The sequence below is a fragment of the Urocitellus parryii genome, chromosome 4 (assembly GCF_045843805.1).
Source record: "Urocitellus parryii isolate mUroPar1 chromosome 4, mUroPar1.hap1, whole genome shotgun sequence".
Classification (NCBI taxonomy): domain Eukaryota; kingdom Metazoa; phylum Chordata; class Mammalia; order Rodentia; family Sciuridae; genus Urocitellus; species Urocitellus parryii.
In genome coordinates, this window is record NC_135534.1 from 13,856,702 (window position 1) to 13,880,167 (window position 23,466).

At 48.6% G+C, this 23,466-nt stretch overlaps 1 protein-coding gene across 1 annotated transcript in view; it reads right to left on the minus strand.

Moving 5' to 3' along the window:
* Positions 1 to 16,059, minus strand: part of Dtx4 (deltex E3 ubiquitin ligase 4) — a 30,838-nt gene extending 14,779 nt beyond the window's left edge. The window contains exons 1-4 of the mRNA XM_026411638.2: positions 15,849 to 16,059; positions 6,623 to 7,346; positions 638 to 699; positions 180 to 341 (exon numbers count right to left, since the gene is read on the minus strand). Coding sequence (XP_026267423.1) covers positions 180 to 341; positions 638 to 699; positions 6,623 to 7,346; positions 15,849 to 16,059 — 1,159 coding nt within the window. The remainder of the gene's footprint in view (positions 1 to 179; positions 342 to 637; positions 700 to 6,622; positions 7,347 to 15,848) is intronic.
* Positions 16,060 to 23,466: the final 7,407 nt, after the last annotated feature.

The following is a 23,466-nucleotide window of genomic DNA, read 5'->3' on the forward strand; positions in this document are numbered from 1 at the left end:
CACCGCATATTTCTATTTCCCAACGTTTTTCCATCTGCTTCGTACATAGTGTACTTTAGTGTGACCATCAGAGTCTGCTAGCGAGGCCCACCTAGATACAGAAAGCAAGGCTGTGCCCCTGGTCGGGGAGGGAGCCAGGGCTTCACGGTGGGTATCCCCTTGGATGGAGAGGCTGGTACCTTTCCTGGCTTGTTTTTTGGTGGTCTTGCGGCTCGTGTTGGAAACCCCAGGAATGGACTTGATTTCGCTCTTGCTGACGGGAGGTGGGTGCAGGACCAGCTTTGGCGGCCTGGTGAGACATACAGGCAATCCAGCTGCACTCATGAGGATCCCTGTGATTCCTGGAAGGGGCAGGGCACGGTGAGGAAGGGCTGAAGAATGAGCTCCCAGCACTCCCCGAATTCCTCTCTCCCCATCAGCTGACTCCTGCTCCCCAGCAGAGAGTTCCCATGACTCATGGATTCTCTAGTGTGCTTGGCAATCTCTCCCAAACTCTCCCTGCCCTCCCAGGACAGTTCCTAAAATCCCTGTTTGCTTCTGAGAACATCCCAATCCTCTCCTCTACGCAGATGCCCACCACCTGTTTCATGGCTCCGATTTTTCTACCCCAGCAAGTCCAGCCCCAGGCAGCTCTTACCAGCCAAGGCAGGGTTGACGGGACTGGAACCATTTAAGTTTTTCACTGGGACAGTGGGGACCCTGTGGAAGGAAAAAGTAGATACATCACGGTTTTGACAAGCAGGACAAAATGGACCGGTGCTAACCCTACTGAAGGTGCCGGAGGTTCTTAACACAGCAGCGGAGGTGCTGGGCCACTCCACCACTCAGAACCTTGAACCACAGAATAGCTCAGTTTTCACTCAGGGTCAAAGTCAAAGTCCTAGCAAGGCTTACACAGCCCTGCATGATTTGCCAGCACCCTCCATTCTGTTCCTCTCTGGCCTCCTCTCATCACATGCCCCTTACTCTGCCCTTGCTGCTTCTCCTACATGCCAGAGGCAACAGCATATGCCTCCGAGCCTTTGCACATGCTGTTCCACTTGGCGGAAGTGCTCTTCCACCAGGCATAGCTTCCTCCTCCACGCCCGCCCGCCCGCCCGCAGTCTGGGCTCACATTTTACCTCCTTAGTGAAGTTCCTGAACCCGTCTTATTGAATACTGTTTCCTACCCCTCCACCCCACCCTGGCACTTCCAAACCTTCTTATCCTACTGGCAAGTTTGAGACCAGCCTTTTATTCCCTGCCCCCCCCCATAGAACTTATGATCTTTCAAAATAAGTTGTTGCTCCTCCGCTCCTTTCTAGAATGTAAGCAAATATCTTTGTTTTGTTCAGTGACTGGCACCCGTAGGCATTCAATCAATATGTGTTGAAGGGATGAAAAGATAAAGAAGCAAGTTCAGATCTCAGTGTATAAAAGAGCCACCCTGAGATGCTTTCAAAAGGACGGAGAGCCCTGGGCCCAGATCCGAATCTCCACCTGTGGAGCACACGGAGCCGAATTTTTTCCAAAGCTCCTTGAGAGGATGCAGATGTCGCCAACCCCAGGCCCAGCTTTTGGAAACCACTGTTTGAACAGCTGTCACTTCTCCTTCTCCCTGAGACATAAACATCAGGCACAACCTCCTCCCCTCTCTGTCCTTCTCTCCAGCAACGGCAAGCCAGGCTGGAGAAGAGAGGCACAGCTGCCTGGGAAAGGCCCGGCCGCCCACAGCGCCGACTAGGAAAATATGGGACACGTGGGCTGGGGCTTACGCCATCCCCTCTGCCACCCACACTCCACAGCTGGCTTGCAGAGGACAGTGGACCCGGTCAGTTGCTTCCAGGAGTAACACAAAAAAGAGAAGCCAGCAGCTCTGCTACAGGGTAGAGCGATTCTGGGCAATGGGAAGGAGAAAAGAGTATGTTTATTTATGTATTTGAAAAGTACTTATTGCACCCTACTTTGTGCTGGATACTGTGCTCCAGGCTGGGGACACAGCAGTGAACAGGACAGCCCATGGCTTCATCTTTGCATTATGATCCCTGACATGCACAGAGCCTCCTTCTTCCAGAAACTGTTCTAACCACTCACAACATACAAACCCGTCGGTCCTGACCACAACCTATGGAAGAGGACTGTTGTTAACCCTGTCTTATAGGCAAGGAAGTTGAGGTGCACAGGTAAGCAAACATGACCAGAGTCACTCGGCTAAACAAACCAATCACACCCCAGAATCGGGCTCCTCCAGGGACATTCACTGTGTCACTCACTACTCTGAGCTCTTACATCATCCCCAACACCCAAGCACCCCATGCTGTAGGGTAACAAGGAAACCCAGTACTAGGTGGGAAGGTGGGGAGCAGGAAGGGGAGCGCAGAGGGGGCCTCCCCGGCTACTCAGAGCCTGCCTGGGCTGCTGTTCTCTCCCAGGAACGAAGACACATGCAGCAAAGATGGGAAGATGGGAGAGTGGGTGGGTCTCAACAGGCCACCAGAAGACACTTTCTTTGGAAACTCCCCTGGATAAAGCAAACCTGGATGTAGAGAGGAGAAAGCTGAACAGGTGCCAACAGGCCAAGAATAGCTGGGCTCTGGGGCCTGCCCTGCAAGGCCAGGTGTGGTATGATGGACACACAGTCCAGAAAGCTGGACTCCAGTCCCAACCCTGCCAAAAGTTCCTCACAGTCAATGTGGCTGTCTTGATGTCCTTGTCTGTAGAACAGCCAAGGTCTTTGTTTAGAGGATACCTTCTTGACAGCTCCCCACCCCGGGACCTGAGAAGGTGGCCTCCTTAGCCCAGGGCAAAGAGCCACCTCCTGTGGCCTGTACCTCTGCTCCCCACCAGAGGGCAGCACTTGCCACCCAAACCTGCACCTGCCCTTTTTCCTCTTGCCATCTCCAAGTCCCCCACTCCAGCTGATAAGTAGCTGTGATCTGGGTGACAAAAGCCACCTTTGTTCCCACAAACTGGACTGGCAGGTTTCCACACCCAATCTGGTCAACCAGGAAATACTCCAACCCCCGCCCCCACAGCAGCCTAAGAACTGTGGGGGTGGGGGAGAAGGTCTGGGAAGAGGAAGGGGAGGGCCTGAAGGTGGGACATGAGAGAACACAGGACACTGGGGGGCCAACAGGTGGGAGAGGAGCCTGTCCTTGCTTGTTAGGAATGGGGCAACGTGGTGGGAGGGCTTGTTACAGGCTGTGGGTAGCAATGGGGCCCAGGGTAGGGTGGGGGATATTTGTTTAGGGAGCAGAGCAGGATATAAAGGAGCCCTGCACATGGCTCCGAATGTCCATCTTAACCCAGCTCAGCTCTGATTTGCTTGTGCCTGCAGTAGAGCTGCCTCGCTTTTCTGCAGTTTCCTGAACACATTTGAGTTACCCCAGCTGTAAATAGGGCACCCCAAATGCCTGCCCCCACCCCCCACCCCCGCCCCATCCCGCCCTGGGGGTCCCTGTGAGGATTCAGGATCTAGGTCAAATACTTTGCAAACAGCTGAGCCCTATGCAAATTTGGGTGGCTGTTTACACTTTTATGTCCAACTGTCAAAGGACCATACTGGGCTTAGTTACTGCCGTTTCCTGCTTGAATGACCCACTTTCCAAGATTCTTGAGGACGGGAGACTCTAGTGTAAAGGTGCAGAGTTGAACGCTGAGCAGTTCTGGGGGTTGTTCAGTTGGCAACACCTGATCTCCCCACCCCCACGGTTCCCGATTGAAAGGAAAACCCTGGAGAACAGCCCATGTGGCCCACTCTGTTGGGGCCCCAGCAGTATTCGCCTGGGCCCTCCTTCTACCAAACTGCCACCCCACAGTAGGCATGCCTGTCACATCCTCCAGGCAACTCCGCTCAGCCAGAGGCCTCTGGGCTGACTACTTTGTTGGCCGATCACCAACAAGAAGACCCCCTCCCAGTCTGTTGGGCCAGTTCCCAGTTATGGAGGGTCCAAGTTTTAATTTCCATTGATAAAATATAAAACCAAGAAAGGACAAGGGTTTGACAAGATGAGGGGGGAGGAGAGGCTGAGGCAGGGAAACTCTCCTGCAGATACCATGGTGAAAGGCAGTGCTTTTCTGAGTTATGCACCAACCCAGGAATCCTCAGGCAGGACAATGGTCTGGTCTCTAAGGCAACTGTAGCCTCGCTGGAGAGAGGAGCCCAGACAGAGGAGGAGAGGGCCAGAGGGGCGGCCCTGCCTGCCACCACACAGCCCCCCCCCACCCTGTAGAAACCCCCTGCTTGTGTCTCTGAATAATTCACAGAATCTTTTGTCCCCCCCACCCCACCCCAACCCCTGTCTTCATCCCACTTCTCCCGCCCTCCCTCTTCTTCCCTTTTTTCCGTGGGAAAGTTGCCTGAAGAGGTCATGGGCGGAAAGAGGAGGGGGCCGGGCCACACGACAGAAGGTGGATGGCAATCCCAGACAAAGGGAATAAACACGCTCATTAAATGACCAAGAAAGGCAGGAGCAGAGGATGGCAGTGGGGTGAGAGAGGTGGTAGGAGGTGAAAAGGAAAGTGCTGGAATCTAGACAGGGGTAGGCAGGAGAATAGAACAGAATGAGAAACAGCTCATTTCTATAGCCCTGTGGAAACTGCACTGTGCAGACCTCCACCCCATTCTCCAGGTCGGATACTAGTGACAGGCAGAGGGAATAAAGACCGGAGATAAAGTGCTACCGACTCCCTCATCAAGATTCAAAGCAACTGGGGGGCCTCTCCCTCAATGATGGCATGAGGTCACTTGGCCCTTGTCAACAGTGCCAGAGAGGAGGAGGCACGATAGACCTGCTCAGCTTTGACTTGATTTCAGCAACTCCACAGTATATATTCAGTAGATACCTGCTAGTAATCATGGTAGCAGCTCACGGTGACTCAACTGAGCATGTGTCAAACATTCCGCTAAGTCTACACAATGAATGTCTCAATAGACCCTCATGAGAACTCTGAAGGGAAGGTAACATTACCGCTCCATTTGACAGATAAGAACACTAAAGACAAAGGATGAAGAACTTGCCCCAGGTGGCACAACTAGGAAACTGGTCTCAAATCCCAGTCGTGAGGATTTGGAGGCCATGTTCTTATCTAGTGCAGGAACCTCCCTTGAAAGCCAGCGATCACCCTGGAGCCCTGTTAGAGGACCCCAGAATGCTGCTGCAGGACAGTGTGGAGAAACCAAACTCGGCATGGTTTCGGTGCCTATTTCCCTCTCCAAATATTCCACCAGTTAAGAGTATGTCATGAAAATCTCCTGTATCTGGCTTGCATGTTGCCAGTTAAGAATTGCTTTGCCTTCAATGAGGAGCTGGGCTTTAGCCAAAACAAAAGTGGACCAGGACACTGAATCCTGGGTTCCAAACCTTCCTTTTAACACACGAGCTGAGCTGTGAGGACCTCCTGGAGAGTTCATTCTACCTGTGCCTAACACTTGTATTGGAGTAAAAGAAGGAGATACTGCTGAAGAGCGCATCTGGTGAACTCCTGTGGAGGTTTTCACAATGATTCCATGGTAGGTAAGGCAAGTCCAGTGTCAAACAGTGATATTGGACCTTGCAAAATTCTGTGGCTTAATCCAAATGGCAGAGGCAGGAGTAGAGGCCAGGCCTCCAAATCCCAGCCTGATCCTCCTGGCACACTGCAGTGTATGCTCCCTCCCTTTCTCCTCCCAGTGCTAAGCCACTGTGTGCAGAGAAACAGCACAGTGTTGATGGTGCCTCCTCAGGGCAACCTGGACTTTCAGACTCGGGCATCCAATGCAATCCTAAAACCATCCTGACCATCTGGAGCACGGGGCCTGCTGGCAGAGCCAGGTCTCTCTAGAGAAAGGGAAGATTGGTTGGGTGTATGTAGGAGGCTGACCAGAAACCAGGGGCTGGCAGGCTCAGGCTGTAGATGTTGCACATGGACTTGGGTTACTCCCATTTTATGATCAAGAAGATCAAGAATATAAAAGGCCATCCTAACAGAACCCACAGCATCACCACATTGCTGCTGGAATACCTGAGACAATAAACAGCAAGAAAAAACATGCATTTGGCACCTACTGCATGCCAGCACCATGGTACATGCTTGGCAGGGAGGCAGCACTATGGAGTCAGAATCTGGCTCCAGCGTCAAGGTTTCTAAAGTCTGAATCTCAGAACCTACCAACCTAGCTATGTGCTCTTGAGCAAGCGAACTTTGATTTTCTTCATCTGTACAAAGGGAAAATGATGCCTATCTCATAGAGTTGTTGTAAGGATTAAATGAGAGGAGAAAACCCCCAAACCAGAACATGGTGGGAGCTCGGTTCCTGCTGCTCATTATGACTTGATATAAACTTCTTTAATCCTCACAGTGACTTTAATGTGAATAGGATTGCCAGCATTTACAAATGAGGAAATTAGGGCTCTAAGTTAGAGATCTTGCCCCAAAGCACCCACAAGGGAAAGGCAAAGTCCCACCTAGAATCCAGATGTGTTGGACCACAAACTGCTAAGCCTCCCTCCCCCATACTATGTGGCCTTCACCTGCAGCCTGGGTCAGCACAAGATGAGCAGAGCTAAGGTCTTGGCAGTCCCTCTTAACTCTGACCCACAAGGCCAGTCATAGGTTCTGCCTGAGATGAATAAATGCCCTGAGCAGCCTTGGAAGCACCTACCCGGAGGCGATCAGCACCCGGGACTGGGCAATGGCCAGTCGCTGCAGGTTGGTTCGATTCAAGGTAGCCAGGGCCACCCTCCCGGTCTTGCTGTTGGCTCCTGGGGGGCTGGCAGGAGAGCCTGCAGTTGCCCCAGCTGGTGTGCCAGAGGCTTGTCGCCGGATCGTCTGCGATGGGGCGGTCTTCACTGGGCCTCGAATGGTGCCGGTACTGTCCAGTGGCTTGGCCCCAGGGCCTGGTGGTGGGGGCAGCTTGACCATTCCAGAGGGGGGCACATTCTTGCGGGTGGCTGTGGGCTGCAGGGGCCCGTGGCTCCCGTTGACCACGGCCGCCTTGACGCTCATCACCAAGACACACTGCGGACAGGAGCAGGGTGGTGCCGGAGGCGAGGTGGCCGACCCAGGGCTGGCCGGCCACGACTGAGTCTTCGGCAGGGTGCCGGTGACCATAGGGTAGATGAGGTCGAGACGTCGGCGGACTCGGCGCTGGCGCTGGGTCTGCCGGTTGATCTGGCCCATGGTGCTGAAGTCAATGACGTAGCTGAAGCCGATGGACGTGAGGTCGATCCAGGGGTGCTGCTTCTCATAGGCGTGCTGGATGGTGATGCCCACCTCCATGTCATAGGGCGTCCAGGAACCGTTGTCATTCTCCCACTCCCACACCACGCCCTTCCCGGGGGCCGAGGAGGGGTCGTAGTAGTTGCGGCGAACTGGGCGGAGGGTCCCTGCCAGAGGAGGACAGAGGAGAGCTCAGGGTCAGCGTGGACTACACGGAACTGCATCACGTTAACATGCAAACGTCAGAGGAGCCCCGTGTGCTCCGCGGTACTCGGAGGCGTCAGCTCTGAAGGAGAGCATTCATTCCTGCCTTTGAGGAGTCTGCTGTCAAAGCCCAGCAGAAGCAAGAAGTAACAGCAAGGAGACCAGGGGCAGAGCGGGATGGCAGAAAGGGGGCCTCCTGGATGCCACCACCAGGCACAATTTAGGGCTGGGATGGGGCTCCGTGGTAGCATGTGGCAAGGACCTGAGTTCAATCCCCAGTATTAATAAATAAATAAATAAAATTTAAAGAAAATTTTTTTAAAAAAAATTCACTTACTAGCTAATATGGAACTCTTCAACCAACCTTTCTCTCCTGAGACAGTATAACCCCTTCATCTGCTTTTTGTAAAAATTAGACGTGACTCATTTATTCATTGGACTACACGGAACTGCATCACGTTAACATGCAAACGTTTGTGCATGCAAAAGTGTATGTTTGTGCATGCCAGATACTGGATTTCATATTGCATGTAGGGATATAATATCCTTGAAACATAGTCGGTCCTTTTAACTCTCGTATCTGACTATCATATTCTTTCTTCTCTGTTGCCCTATGCCAAAGACTATGCAGAAAACCAACCCAGGACACCTACAGGATGGAGGAACAACTTTGCTTCCACTCAAGGACTATTCAGAGGCAGAGGTGATGGAGCTGGCAGTAGCTCTTTATAGGTGCAGTTAAAACACAAAATGGTGCTGAAGTCAATGACGTAGCTGAAGCCTACAGTAACCTGTGAGAGAACTCTTAAGTATTTCCCAACACTAAATCTTATATCAACAACAAAAACATTCTCCATGGGCCTGAAGGATAATTTTACAATTATCTATGTCTTTCTTTCAGAAACATCCAACCCTTCTAAAGATAGCATTTTAATGTTGACAGTCTCATAGTGGGGCAGGGAAGAGGTCAGGGTTATTACGGGGTAAAGGTATAAACAGAAACAAATCAGCAGGATTGGAAGGGAACAAGGCTTGGAAGGGAACTATTGTCCTTTTCCCCACTACCCACCCCAATCCTAAATCCAGATCCATTCCAACCAGGGCTCATTTCATGGTATCAACATCAAGGGTAAAGACGCCTGTCTCTAGGCAGGACGAGGAGGCTGGGGAGTGCTCCAAAGATGCTGGAATGTCTGCATCTGTCAGCTTAAGCTCTATCCATCAAAGTGGTGGGAAAAGGCTCCCCTCGTTGGCCTCTGACCCACTCCCTCCTCCAACCCAGAGGGAGACACCAAGAATCGGGACAGAATCCCATTCAAGGGGGGAAGAAAAGGAACAATGACCATTCAGGACTTTGCCAGGGTCATAACCTGCCCCCCACCCCATCCCCAAGCCCCTTAATGACCCAAAACATCAACATTCAGAGGCACAAGGGAGAAGCAGAACAATCCCCTATTCAGCACCAGGGCCTCTGCTGGGGGATGTAGGGACATCAGGATGGGGTGTGGGGGCGGCAGGAGTTCCCTAGTTAGCCTCCATTTCCTTCCTAATAACCAACTTGCTGAAGAACAAAGAATGTGGCTTTAGGTAGAGCAGGAGAGATTCTTCCAGCTGTGTGATAAACCTCAGCTTCCTCATCTGGGTCCTGGGCAGCTACTTCAACAGGTGGATGTGAAGATTAAACGAAGGAACGAATATCAAGCAGCAAGAACTCAATAAAACAGGGATTATCATTGTAATTGACTTTCTATTGTATGTCCAAGCAGGATGGAAGTTATGGGGAATCCTTAGTTCAGGGATGCAGTCAGTGTGTGTGTGTGTTAGAGAGAGAGAGGGGGGGAAAGAGAGAAAGGGACCAGAATTTTCTATTTGGCTCATATTTGCACAAACTTTATTACTTAGAAAGCACCTCATATATGCCAGCCCATAAAATTCTCATGGCAATCCTATAAAACACCTTTTGCAGATGAGGTAATTAAGTTTTTGGAGTTTACACAGCACTCTTTTATAGTCTCTGCAGGGTAGTAAGAACAATGCACTTGAGCAATTCTCTCGAATGTGGGCTGTTTTTTTTTTCTTGACAATACTGTTGACCTGGAGATGCCTGAGATTTATACCAGGACTTCTGAAGACCATGCCAGGGCTCTATTTTCCAAGTTCATCTTCTTCTATCCCTGTATTGTCCTCTACTCCTGTCAAATAGAGGCTGCCTTTATCCTCTCGCATTCCCTGGGGGTTCTCTGACTCCCTACCCCATCGTTCATAGGGCCCTTCTACCAGAAACATCCTCTTTTGCCCTTTTTGTCTACTGAAATCTTCCTTATCCTTCAGGTCCTCTGTCACTTGCCACCCAATTCTTGAGATATTCTCCCACCCTGGGTCCCCCGACCCCAGGAAGTTTGAAGCCGCAGATCTTGACTGGGCCTGCTGAGCACAGGTGTCTTCACACTTTGCCTAGGTGTCCAGAGTCAGGGAAGGGACATCCTGCACAGCTGTCTGCATTCCAGTGCCTGAGGCAGTGTCTGAGTTACAAGGGCTCCACACACTGTGCTGTGGCTGATTGAAGACCCCTGATCTGCAGTGACATTTAATCATTGATCACATATTGCTGAGCATCCCCCATTCGTTTCTATGGAGAATGCAAAGATTCAAGCATTCTTCAAGCAGTGCACAGCCTAAGACAGCATTAGAAGACAAAGTACAAAATATACCACATGAAGGATGCCAACAAAATGCATGGTGAATCTAGCCACATCTCCTCCCTGCTTAAATCTCTCTGTAATGTCTCCTTAGGTAGAGACCAAATCCCCACCCCACCCCGCAGCCTCTGCAGCCACCTCACACCCTAACCTCTTCTGTTCACTTTTCCTTGCACTGGCCTTCAAACTCTCCCACTGTTATGCTTCTCTGATTCTGGCCTCTTCACAATGCTTGGTTTTCCCTCCTAAAAATATGGCATTTTCTTTATTGTTCATCCTTCAGATTAAAGATCATTTCCCAGGAATTCATTCTGGGCTGCCCTGACCAGATCAAGTTCCTGTTCCTATTTTTTTTTTTTCAAAGTCTTATCTCAATGTGCAGTTACACATTTATTTGTTGCTAGTTTGATGAGTACCTGTCTCCCTCCCTCAAGTCCCAATCCTGTGATAGTGGGCATCATGGTGTTCACTCCTACGTCTATCTCACATGCCTTGCATGTCCCAGGGGTTCAATAAATATTGCGTGGATAAATGAGGTAATGTTGGAATGGAAAATATTTGAAGAAATGGATGAAAAGTGGCATAGGACTTGAGTGATACAGAGAATTTCAATGGGCAAAAATGCTAAGGAACAGCATTTCAGTAGACAGGACCTTACGAATAGTTGTGGGGAGGGGAAAAGGATGGAGAACTCTGAGAAAATATAAGACATAGAAGAAGATAATCCTGGACAGGATGTCAGAGCCAGGGCACAGGAAGTCTGGATCATCAAACTGCAATGGATTTAATTTGGAGGCAATGAGGAGTCAAGTTCGTTAAACAGAAGTGGAAAGACCAGAGCTGCTCTATTAATTAGTTCCAAGTGAGTAGAGGCGTGGTGGGGAAATGAAAAAGAGATGACAGACGAAAAAGACCCTACAAAGAGAAATGGGTAGGAACTGACCATGAGTAGCTGAAAGCTTTCCAAGTGAGGTTCCAGGACCGCTACTTCGTAATTGCCAGGTATCCAGTTAAGCAATGCCCTCAAGACTAAAGGGCAATATCACCTGTGCCTGGACCTGGGCACCTGAGCTTTCATCATGTACACTAAAGTCACATGTTTGCAAAGCTATGTATATTAGGTACCTAAGAAGCTCTAAATGGTAGAATGAGCCAAAGAATCCTGGGGTTCTGACAGTGGCAAAGTAGCAAAATGGTGGTGCCATTAACAGGCAGAGGAGTGTCAAGAAGAGCTGGTTTCTGGGGCTGGGGTTATGGCTCAGTGGTAGAGCACGCGCCTTGCATGTGCAAGGACCTGGGTTCGATCCTCAGCACCACATAAAAATAAATAAATAAATAAAGTTATTGTGTACAATTACCAAAAAAAAATAAATATTAAAAAAATAAAAGAGAAGAAGAGCTTATTTCTGGACAGAAAGTTACAGAGTTCAGTTGCTCCTTAGAGGGTAGTTAGAGATAGTAAGCAACTGGGGCTGGAGTTGTGGCTCGGAGGCACAGTGATCGTCTAGCATGGGCAAGCCCTGGGTTCGATCCTCAGCACCACATAAAAATAAAATAAAGGTACTGTGTCCAACTACAACTAAAGTAAAATATATATTTTTTTTTAAAAAAAAAGAGAGATAGTAAACAACCTCAGAACCAAAGACTTGAGACAAGAGAGATGGTGGAATTTCACTCTCTGATTATTTTCAGAGACTGCCCCATTTGAAATATACTAACCTTGGGTTTTTCTAGAAATGAGGCTTTAAACTAGATAGTCTAAAGAAGTTCTACCTTGTTCTAGGTACAGCCAACCAAATAAAAGACCTCTGAGCAGATAGGAACAGAGAATGTTCAGAAACTAAGGAAGAAGAAAGACAAAGAAAACCAGCCCTCCCTGACCACTCAGACACCAGCATCTCAAAGCATCCGAGATGTTTCGGCTCTGGGGAAATAGGAGGCAATGCCTTCCAGGCATGAGCTGACATGTCTAAGGCATGTCACACACATGTATGCAAGTGATTCACTGCTGATAGAGCAGGCACTTCAGGTGTTTCTTACCAGCACTGCCCCACCCTCTCCAGAATGTTCCGTGAGGATGAAGTCTTGGATGTCCCATTATTGCTGTATCTTGCACACCTGGAACAGTGCTTATACAAAGTAATTGATCCATAACTGTTCACAGGAGAAAGGAGTGGGGCATGGGGCACTTGATTCAGAATCTAAGCTCTGGCACTGCCTAAACCCTTGAGAAACTGAAACTGTTTCAACCTGTTTCCTCTCCTCTAAGTTGGGAAGAGCAGTGTTTAAAAGACTGTTGTAAGGACCAGAAGAGGTGACGTGGGCAGCATGCCTGGCACGATGTCGACACAGGGTGCATCCTCTCTACTCTAGTGACCATGTCACCATAATGACTGCCTCCTTCACAGCAGTGCTCACGCCAGGGAGGGAGAATGGGGCAGGGAGTCTAAAAAAAATCAGCATCTGTCAAATCCTGTAGTCAAACCCACCTCCTCTGTCTGACCCTTCTTGCCACATTAAAGACATAAAGAAGACAAAAATGCACAGAAAACTCCAAACTGTTAGGAATCCTCCCTTGCACCCTGCCACATCCCGTTAGCCCCATTCTCCTTCCAATCTGCATGTAGGGAGGAAGGAAGGATCTTAAGGCTACTCTTCACTCTACAGGGGGAAAGGAGAGGGGAGCAGTCAGGAGACTTGCTCAAGGTCACGCAGTAGGCAGTGAGTCTGGAATGAGCCTGAGTCATGCCTTCTCACTCCCAGCCTGGGCTTTTCTCATCCTGCTGCTGGAACCCTGGAGATGACAACTAGGTGTGTGAGGGCATAGAGGTTAAGTGACGGTGAAGTCAAGCTCTGCGGTCACTCTGGTCACCACCCTACAAGGGAAAAATGGCAGCCCAGTCAAGGTAAATTACTTCTGGTGGAGAGGACTCCACAAAGGCTTTCAGAAGCAGCCAAGAACAGCCCCTCTATCTAACTGAATCTCTTCCCTTCTTCTAGATACTTCAGCGCAAAATGACTAGAGGAGACCTGCCTAGAATGCAAATGAGCTCAAACCCTCAGGAGGTCTGGGGAAGGAGAAGGGCCCAGGGAAAACAGAGGCGGGCAGACGCTGTCTGCAACCTCCCAGCCATCTCCTTGGAGACTCCGCTGGATGAGGTGAGGAGCCCAGCAGAGTGGAGAGACTAGGACTTGCTGAGGAGCCAGGCAAGCAACTGCTAAAAAGACAATGTTCTCAGTCAGGAAAGGTCCCTCCGTAGAGAAGGCAACCAAAGAAAGAAAGAGAAAAAAAGAGGAATTGCCTCTAGGCAGGGAACTTCCAGGTCTTTTGTTGATAGGGATATTTCTGGTTCCCAGCTTTACATTGTGGCTTGGGGATGGTGGGTGATTTAATTGAACATTGCCAGGACTTGGCTGAGGTTGCCTGGGAGCTGGTGGCTTGGAGCTCCTACCGTATCATGGTCTCATCCATGTGAGATATTGAAAGGAATTATGTGTGTGTTGGGGGAAGGGTGAAGAAGGGGGGTTCAGAGCCCAGAGATTCTATTCTAACTTTGACAAGTTCCCCGACAGACCCAACATTCCTGGGAATCCAGCCCAGGGCCTTCAGCACCCAGCACAGGGCTTGGCACAGAGAGGTGTTCAGGAAGGTTGACCATCTGACTGAGTGGGAGAAAAAAAAAAAAGCAGTGTGAATATAAAATGCACACGGAGGCAGTCTTTAAAATGATCCAGGGCCAGTTCTCTGCCTCAGATCTAACATTCAAGAGCCCCCAGACTCTACCCAAACTGCCGGTCACCAGGCAGCAGTCAACCTGTCCTCAGACAGAGGAATCAGTCCCTGGGAAGTAGCTTTTTAATCAGCCCAGGTTTCTGTACAACTTCACTGGTGTCAAAAGCATCCTTTAGGTCATGACCCCTCCTAGGTATCCGCAAACACATTAAACCTCTCTGCCCTTACCAAAAATGGGAGAGGGGCGGATACCTGTATATCACCAGTGTGGTTCTCTATACGCTTCAGAGATTGAGTCTGAAATTGAAAAACAAAAAACAAAAAACAACTAATCCCTGCTTTTATTTATTTTTGAGCAGGTCTGGAATCCCATCGGGTGGTCCATGCTCCCACCTCCAGGGCTCAGCTCTTCACTTGACAGCTGGAATCCCTCTCCTCTCCTCAATCTGAGGCCTTCACCCTCACCTCCAGGGCACACAGAGTAGCACAATTAGCCGGCTCTTCCTCCCTCTCACACATTTAATCCTCTTTCTCCATCTCCCCACATTCCTCCTGATTCTCCCCTCCTCCCAGTCTCTCCCAGCTCCACCTCCGTCCCTTCCCCACCAAGATTTAGGCCAGCCAGATGCTAAAACTTCTGGAATCCTTTCCCCAGAAAACTTTCCTCAATAGGCCAGTGTTTGCAGAGTCTTGGCAAAGAGATTGTTGGGAGTTATGACGAAAGATGGGGACACAGGGAGGAAAGACACCCCTTTCCCATGACCATCCTAATTAGCACACAGGATGTGGGGGCTTTCCAAGGAAGCAGAGATGCCCTGCTCCAGCAGCTGTTCTCTGAGCGGCAGGGCCCTCCCTGGTGATTTTCTCTGCTCCCTCCCCACCACACCTGTTTCTCCAGGCTCCTAGGTTACACTCTTGGGAAAGCCCAGCCAGAATTCCAGAAACATCCCCTCCCCCACCCTTGTCCCTGAAGAGATTACTGTGGGGACACACAGAGACTTGTTCCAGGTCATCAATTAGGGCTGGTTGCACTGGACCCAGGGAAGAGGCTTAGCCAGGCTCTCCTCTTCCCTCCAGTGTCCCCCACCCTCCCCCTAACCTCCATTTCCAGGAACCCTTCCTGGCTCCCAGAGGGAAAGGATGGTCAGCCGGGAAGTAGGGTTGTGGTGGCCTTAATGGCAACTTGATTCTCATGGAAAGACAGGAGTTTGCACTCTGGGAGGCCAGGGTGTCCATCATAGGATACCCAGGGTACAGTTCAGTCAGAAGCCTAAGGACAGTTTCTTCTTAGGAATGGGCCTCCTCCTCCTCCTCCTCCTCCAGGGACAAAGGGAGAGGCTTCCCTGCCAGGCATTCCGGAGCCCCGTCCCTCCCCCTCCTCTCCATCTGCTCTGGCCTGTTGCTTTGGTGCTGGGAGTGCACCAGCAGAGGTATTCCGGAATGCCACAGCATCCAGGGGGTTCCATCCCCCGGGATCCCCCCAATTCCTTTCTCTCCTCCCAGAGAGGGCCCACAGGCTTTCCCGCAGCTGCAACCTCCAGGGGATCCCTTCTTCCTCCCCCAGCGCCCACACCCAGGACCCACCTGGGGTATCCCTTCTTCTTCTTCCCCCGCGTCCACACCCAGGACAGAAGAGACACTAAAGTTGGGGGCGGGGGGAATATGTGGCAGGCCCTAGAGTGCTGAGGGCAAAGCAGGGTCAGCCAAGAGGTGCAAGTGGCTGGGATAGCTTATGGGCTGAGAAGGCCTCAGAATTTCTACAAGGAAGGACTTAGGGAGACTAAGGGCTGAAAAGGGGGCGTGAAGGGGGAGGGTTCTTACGGGCTAGGCTGAAGCAAGGTTTGCATAACCAGTAGTTAAAATTACTTGCATGGATGTGTATTTGGTGATGATGGTGGGATACTAAGAGGACCAAGAGGAATAAAGCACCAACACCTCTTGGTGACACTACTGCACGAAAGTGCCACTGTGTGGACGAAGGTGGGTGCCCGAGGCGGGAGTTCCCGGGTCCCAAAGGGTGGTGGGCGGCTCACCCGTGTCTTGGCGGAACTGGTTCATGGACTGCAGATCGATGATGTAGGGCGCTAGACGGCTGTCCACCTGGCCCAGCACCACGCTGCCCCCGGCGCGGGGACCGGCACGGACCACCGCCTCGATGTGGTGGCTCACCGCAGGGCTGTAGGGACGCCAGCGGCCGTGCTCGTTCAGCCATTCCCAGACCACCACTGCCGAGGCCAGGAGCATGGCGAGCCCGGGGCTTCGGCGGCGGCGGAGTCGCTGCGCTGCCTGCCTCCCGGGCCCGGCGCGCCCGACCTCCTCCGCTTCCTCCTGCGCCGCCGCCTCCGGGCCTCGACCGCGCCCCCAGCCCCGCGCCCCAACGCCGCGGGCAGTCTCAGCTCCGGCCCATGGGCTCCTCCCCAGCCGCGCATCCACCGGGGCCCGGAGACCAGGGCCGCCTGGCTCGGACCGCGCGCCGCCGCTGCCGCCGCCGGGGTCCGCTGCTGCTGCCGCTGCTCCGTGGGGTTGAGTGGCTTCATGCAAATTCCCGGCTCTCTGCAAACCAGCCCCCGCCTGGCAAAGCCACCCCGCGAGCGCGCGGCCCGAGCCCCGGCGGCCGCGAGCGGGGGCTGACCGGGACGCGAGGACAGAGCCCTCGCACCAGTTGCGCCTCAGGCTCTGCAGACGCCGGGGTGGGATCTAGTCTCACGATCGCGCTCGCTCTGGCACGCTCTGTACTCCTCCCCTCCCTCCCCACCCTTTCGCCGCACGAAATGCAGTCACAAGCCGCGGGGAGAGCTCCCCCTCCCTGTGGCTCTGCTCAGTCGCTTCCAGAATGAATCGCCCCTCCCAAACAGGGCACTAAGGCAAACCCGCGCCTGCAGGGGTTTCCCCAGTTCCTTGACGCCGAGAAGGTACCCGCCATGACACCGCCCCGGCACCGTCGCCGTCTCCCGGTAGCAACTTTGCAGCCTTGTTCCCAAAAAGATAGGATAGAGTCTTCCTTCTTTTCTTTCTTTCTTTCTTTTTTTAATGCAGCACGACCGATTTCCGCAGCGCGAAATCTGAGGCACGCAGTCTCCGGCTTGCGCACGCACTCACACACTCATGCTTGCACACACAGCGCACGCACACCCCCACGCCCTCCTAGCTCTGGCGAGTATTACCTCATTTTCGCTAGCATCCCTAGCTGTCCGTCAAGGATGCAGAAGCCACACCCCCCTGGCTACTCCGACGGGTGTTTGGAGCTCTCACGCCCCCTGCTGGTTCCAAGCGTCGCGTGCCAGCCAAAAGCCACAATGGTTGGCACTGCTGAACTTCAAACTCCTCCAAGAACCTGTCCAAAGGGATGCGAAATTTTGGTGACTGATGGATTTATACCATCCACGGGTAGAGCAAATGTGTTTTAGGGGGCTCATTTCAACATTGCTAGAGTCAAGAAGACACAGGTTAAATGGACTTTATCCTGCAGTATTTCTGACCAAAATCATGAGGCGCTAGGACAAACACAAGCCAGACCTGGTTATTTTAATTCATGAGCTGGTTATTTTAATTTAAGCTCATGGACTGAAGTCATGATTACACAATCTTGTCTGAGAACACAAATTTTGTTTCGCTGAGGCTGCAACCATTAAAATATGAATTCATTCTGTTACAATCTAAGAGGATATGGAAAAATAGAAATAAATTATGTTAGGGAGCAAAATAATTTTTTGAAACATTCATTCTTTTCATGATGTCCTATGATCTTTTTATATTTTTAGAAGACAGAAAGAAAATAGTACCTGGTCAGCAAAATCAGGAATTCCCAGGTAAAACAAACCTGAGACAGTTAACAGGGCTATTAACAAATGTTGAACTGGTTATTTGAAAGAGAATGAGAAGCAGAAAGAGTGACTCCTACCTTTCTATGTACAGGCTGATTTTGTATCTGGTCTTCTTATATCTGTCATGCTAAAAATGGGAGTGTACTATATAGCAGAACTAAAATACCTGATGACACATGAGAGTATTTATATGTAGCCAGATCAATTTGCAAGAGGAAGTAAATATATAGATGACTTCACATCAATTGTAGAATATATGTATTTATAGTTCATAACAACTCATTTGGAAATATTTTATATGTCAACAATAATTATGTGTATACATTCTTTGGATTTCATAAGGCAATCCTAATTTTAAATATTCTATGCCACAAACTCCTAAAAAAGAATTTTTTTTTTTTTTTTTGGTATTGGTGATTGAGACCAGGAGTGCTTAAGTACTGTACCACATTTCCAGTCCTTGTTATTATTTTTTATTTTTTATTTTTGAGATAGGGTCTTACACACACCCCCACCCTCATAGCTCTGTCAAGTATTATCTCATCTGCACTAGCTTGTGTAGAGCCGTACTAGGTTGCTGAGGCTGGCTTTGAACTCGGTGACTACTGCCTCAGTCTCAAGGCGCTAGGATACAGGTGTGTGCCACCCTGCCTGGCAGAAATTGTATTTTAATATCGAAACATTGTCTTCCAAATTGCCTTCTATACCCATAAGTAGCATAAGAGTTGTTAACCAAATGACATGCCTAATTTGTAATTTGGACATATGGTAGCTATAATAAAACCTCGCTAATTGAGACTAACTGGAATGAAGCCAATTTTGAACTGTTCAAAGGTATAATTTGATGAGACTTCAAAAAATGCTATCTTAACACAAAGTTTAAATGAAAAAGGGATTCTTTTCTTTTTCTGTGGAATGTTCATAGACAAAAAGTCCCTTTTTTTCCAGTTACCCATTACTATGTAATAAACCACTCAGAAACCAGTGGCCAAAAACAGCAGCAAGCATTTATTTTTGCATATGAATCTGCAATTTGAGGAGAGCATCTGAGGACAGCTAGTGTCTGCTTGCACACAGCATTAGCTCAAAGCAACTGAAAGGATGGCTGGAATCTTCTGTAGGTTTGCTCATTTACACTCTCATGCTCAATGCTGGATGCCATCAGGTAACTCAACAGGGCTATCAGTTCACGTCCCCACAGGTGGCCTATGCATGTTGTAGACTGGCATCTTCACAACAAAAAGGTTGGTTTCCAAAAACTATGACCCAAGATAAAGAGTTGGGAAGAAGTTTCTTTGCCTTTTAAAATTATATTTTTATTTGAAAATAATAATAGATTCACCTACAATTTTAAGAAATAAGACAGATCTCATTTACCTTCTTTCCCCTTGTTATGCAATGGTAACATTTTATAAAACTATTACTACTGATACTGCAGGGTCAAGAAACAGAATAGTTACATTGTGGCTCCTTTATTGATATAATACCATTGTTTTATACATCGTGCAATATACATTTTGTACACAATGTACATTTTCATCACCACAAGGACCCTCATATTGCTCTTTGATAGCCACACTCATTCTTTCCTCCCCATTCTCTCCTCTATCCCTGCTACCATGTTCTCCATATCTATGATTTTGTCATTTTAAAAAGGCTATGCAAATGGAATCATGAGCATTTGATGTTGTCAGTACATTTTATTTTCGCCATTATGTTAGGTGTGTAGTGATAATTAATTGTGCTTTTAACTTTTGTTTCTTTTTAAAGGCTAACGATGTTGAATATCTGTCCATGTGATCCTTTGTCATCTGTATATACACTTTGACAAATGTCTGTTTGTGCCTTCTACTATTTTTCTTTATACTGTGGAAGTTAGAGAGCTTTCTAAAACAAAAGTATCTGATGGGGTAAGATGGTGCATGGCTGTAATCCCAGAAACTCAGGAGGCTAAGGATTGCAAATTCAGGGTCAGCCTCAGCAATTTAGCAAGACCCTTTCAAAAAAAGAAAAAGAAAGAAAGAAAGAGAGAAAGAAAGAAAGAAAGAAAGAAAGAAAGAAAGAAAGAAAGAAAGAAAGAAGGAAGGAAGGAAGGAAGGAAGGAAGGAGGGAAGGAAGGAAGGAAGGAAGGAAGGAAGGAAGGAAGGAAGGAAGGAAGGAAGGACTGGGGATGTGATTCAGTGATTAAATGCCCCTGAATTCAATCCTCAGTAAAACAACAACAAAAATCACTTGGATCTATTTCTAATTTCTAGGTTCTGTTCCATTGATCTATGGGTCTATCCCTCTACTAATAGCATACAATGTTGATTGATATATAATCCACATCTCTTTCCTTCTTTCATATCTCATTCTCATTTTTCTTACTCTTAAGGATCTTTGTGATTATATTGTGTCCACCCAGGAATCCAAGATAACTTTCCTACCTTAAAGTCAGCTGATTTGTAAGCTGACATTTTCACAGGCTGCATGGGTTAGAGCAATGGATGACTTTGGATGGGGTCTGCTCCCCTCTTCCTCAGGCAAGTCATGTCTGATCTCTTGTGCTGCTCATGCTCAGTGTTCTACTTCCATCTTCTAAGAAATTGGGTTTGGGCCACACCTAACATCATGACTTGGTAGATCTCATAAAACTTACCATACAGGGAGAAGCTCTGCATGTTTAGTCACTTCCTATCTCATGGTTAGGTGACCCATACCAGGACCCAGTAGTGTATAGGAGGGAACATTCAGGAGGTTTATTATTCTCCACTGAAAAAGTCATTTGGCCTTGATTTGAAACCCCAGGAGTCCGCCCTGTGATTTTCCTACTTGTGCTTACTGTAAGACCCACAGAGCCTCTTTTTCCATGTCAAGTCCTTCTCATACCAAAGGGTCAGTCGGATTGTGTAGTCCAAATAGTAATTCTCTTTTCACCTTGCTTGGGTCTTATGTGAAACCCTTTCCTAATTTAGGCCTCACTCAAAGTGGACCACCTACTGTGTTCACCTGTAAATAGGTGGGAGGGTATGCCCAGATGTGGAACATGCTGTCTTCAGAACCCAAAGAAATGTATCAAGCAGTGAACTTCCTCCCTTTGTGCTAACACTACCCTGCATCCTGGCAGCATTTAGTTTATTATTGTTATTGTTATTGTAATTATTATTATTCCAGGCATTGAACCTGGGGTGCTTAACTACTAAGCCACATCTCCAACCCCCTTTTAAAGGATTTCTTATTTTGAGACAGGGTCTTACTAAGTTGCTTAGGGACTAGCTAAGTTGCTGAGGCTGACTTTGAACTTGCAATCATCCTGCCTTAGCCTCCTGAGCATCTGGGATTACAGAAGTGTGCCCCCCACCTCTGCCTGGCAGGCTACTATTTGTATTCTTGGTAATTCCTGTTGAGCTCTTGAACATATCATTTGCATTTAATGCCAAGGCCTTCTGGATCCTCCTTCGATTAGCCAACAGTCTCAGTTGAACCATCCCCCAAAGAAGATGCCAAATAGAAGAGGCTCCTTGGGTCTGGTGGTCAGTTTCAACTGGTTTGACCACAGGCTGCCCCTTTAGGATTGTACTTGGCAGCTGCATCAGGCAGGTGGCGACGTTTTAATATGAAAAGGCCTCCCTGAATTCTCAAGTAGCCTTGGTCTCTAATGACAGCTGGTCTTTCCCTTTCTTCCAGATTCTGTGGTTTTATTGCTAGTCTACCCAGGCAGGGCAGGAAAATGTGTTTGGGGGACAATCTACATGCCCACATGAAACAGATGCTGAACAGAAGGATCCCCTCTGAGATGGGGAGATGCAGGCACAGATCACTCCACAGCAGCACTTTGAACTCAAACAAAAGACCCCATCTACAAGATTACTTTCACTTTCCTTTTCCACTGCAGAGCTTACCTAACCCCTATTCATTGATTTTTGCCTGCTGTAGGAGCAAGATGGAAACCAGAGGCTGCAACAATTACTGCTGTCAAGAACCCAAGGAATTCGGAGAGGCAAGGGAAGGGTAGCTAGGTTGGGGACAGAGGATCCTTGACTTCTTTCACTCCCTTAGCCCCTGGTCGGGGCTTGGCACCTCAGCACCAGTGTCTGTGCCTCTCCATGTAACTCTCAGTGCCAGTGAGCAGGAGAGACCCCTTTTTTGCCTCCATGAACACTATCTCACCTCAGCTCTATCCTTCAGTCCTGGGTGGCTTGGCCACTCCTGTACCCTGTATCTTGTTCTCACATAGGAGAGGGTAGGATGGCAACCTGAGTTCCTGAATCTCACAGAGCCATAAATTTGAGTCCCTCCATCCCTGAACCTCTTCCCTCCTCAGCGGATTTCAGTCTTCCTTGGGGACAGGGAGATCTTAGTCCTACATTTAATTATCTTCTTCCTAAAGCCACTGAAGTTGAGGTAGAGAGGAAGGGAGAGTTCAAGGTGTGCAAAGAAATAGGCTACATGCACTTAATTTCAGTTTTGAGTGACTGCTTTAGCAGGATTTCACTAAATGGATTTCTAAAATGTTCTAGTTCACTCCAAGATGTCAGAGAGCTTTACATATGAGATATAAGGTCTTTTTTGCTGGCACCATTTATTTCTGCTTCAGGAATTACTTCACTCAGTAGTCAGAGCCATGTTGCTTTGCTGCTGGGCCATGGAATGTGCTGCCTGTTGTCATGACATCTCTTCTTCTCCTGCCCAGAGAAGAGTGAGTAACATGAACCGTTGGAAGACTTATTTCAATCTCACCTCTCAAATGTAGGGAACTTTATCCTTCCTCCCTATGTCTGCTGCCCCCATCATTTGGGTGACAGAATTTGCTACCAGATCCCAGGGAATCTTCTTATATTCCTGAACCTGTCTCATAGACATCCTCTCTTCCTCTTTCTCCTTGTTCCTTTGAGAAATTAGTTAGCTATCCAGCTATGCATATTATATTTATTTATAATCTGCTATAAAAATACCATAAAGTGGGTTGCTTATGTACAACAGATATTTATGACTCTTCTGGGACATCCAAGATCAAGGCATCAGTAGACTTAGTATCTGGTGAGGCCCATTCTTCATAGATGGAACCTTCTAGATGTACAATCCCGTAGTGACTATGTCAAATAAGTTCTCTGGACCTCCTCCTCAAGGGCAGTAACCCTGAAAACATTGTCTTTTAAAAGTCCTGCCTCTTAATGCTGCCACAGGGGATTACTCTTCAACATCTGAGTTTGGTGGGGGTGAGGGTAGCGCAAAGGCTCAGACCACAGCAATGCTATCACTAACAGCAAACAACTTTACCTAGCACTTGCCATTCCAAGAGTGCAGTGAAAAATGAGAGGCAAATATGCCTCCAGTGGTTGAAAAATAAACTGATGCACAGAAAAAAAAAACCATTTGAAGTCACTTACTATGAACGAGGAAGGTGAGAATCAAAATCAAATGCCCCGTGTATGACTTTTCCCCTCAGATTGTGTAATTTCATTCCCATTTGTAAGAGATTGAACTTAGAAAAAAATGAATGAGAAGAGCAAGTATAAACTATAGAGACTAAAAATAGACATCCATCCCTGACTCTTGGAGGTCTATTTTCCCAAGTCATCTTCAGCCTGGCACATGTTTTAAGATAAGTAGTGGTCCCCAAATATATGTCTATGTCCCAATCTCCAGAACATTTGTATCTCCAACATTTGTATGTTGCCTTACAGGGCAAAAACTCTGCTGATATGATTAAATTGAGAATTGTAAGAATAGGTGATCTATAAGCTGGGGGGCCCAAACATTCTTTTGAAATATGCAAAGAGAGATTTGATACAGTCATAAGAGGAGGTCAATGTAGATACGGGAACAGAGATTGGAATGGTGTGAC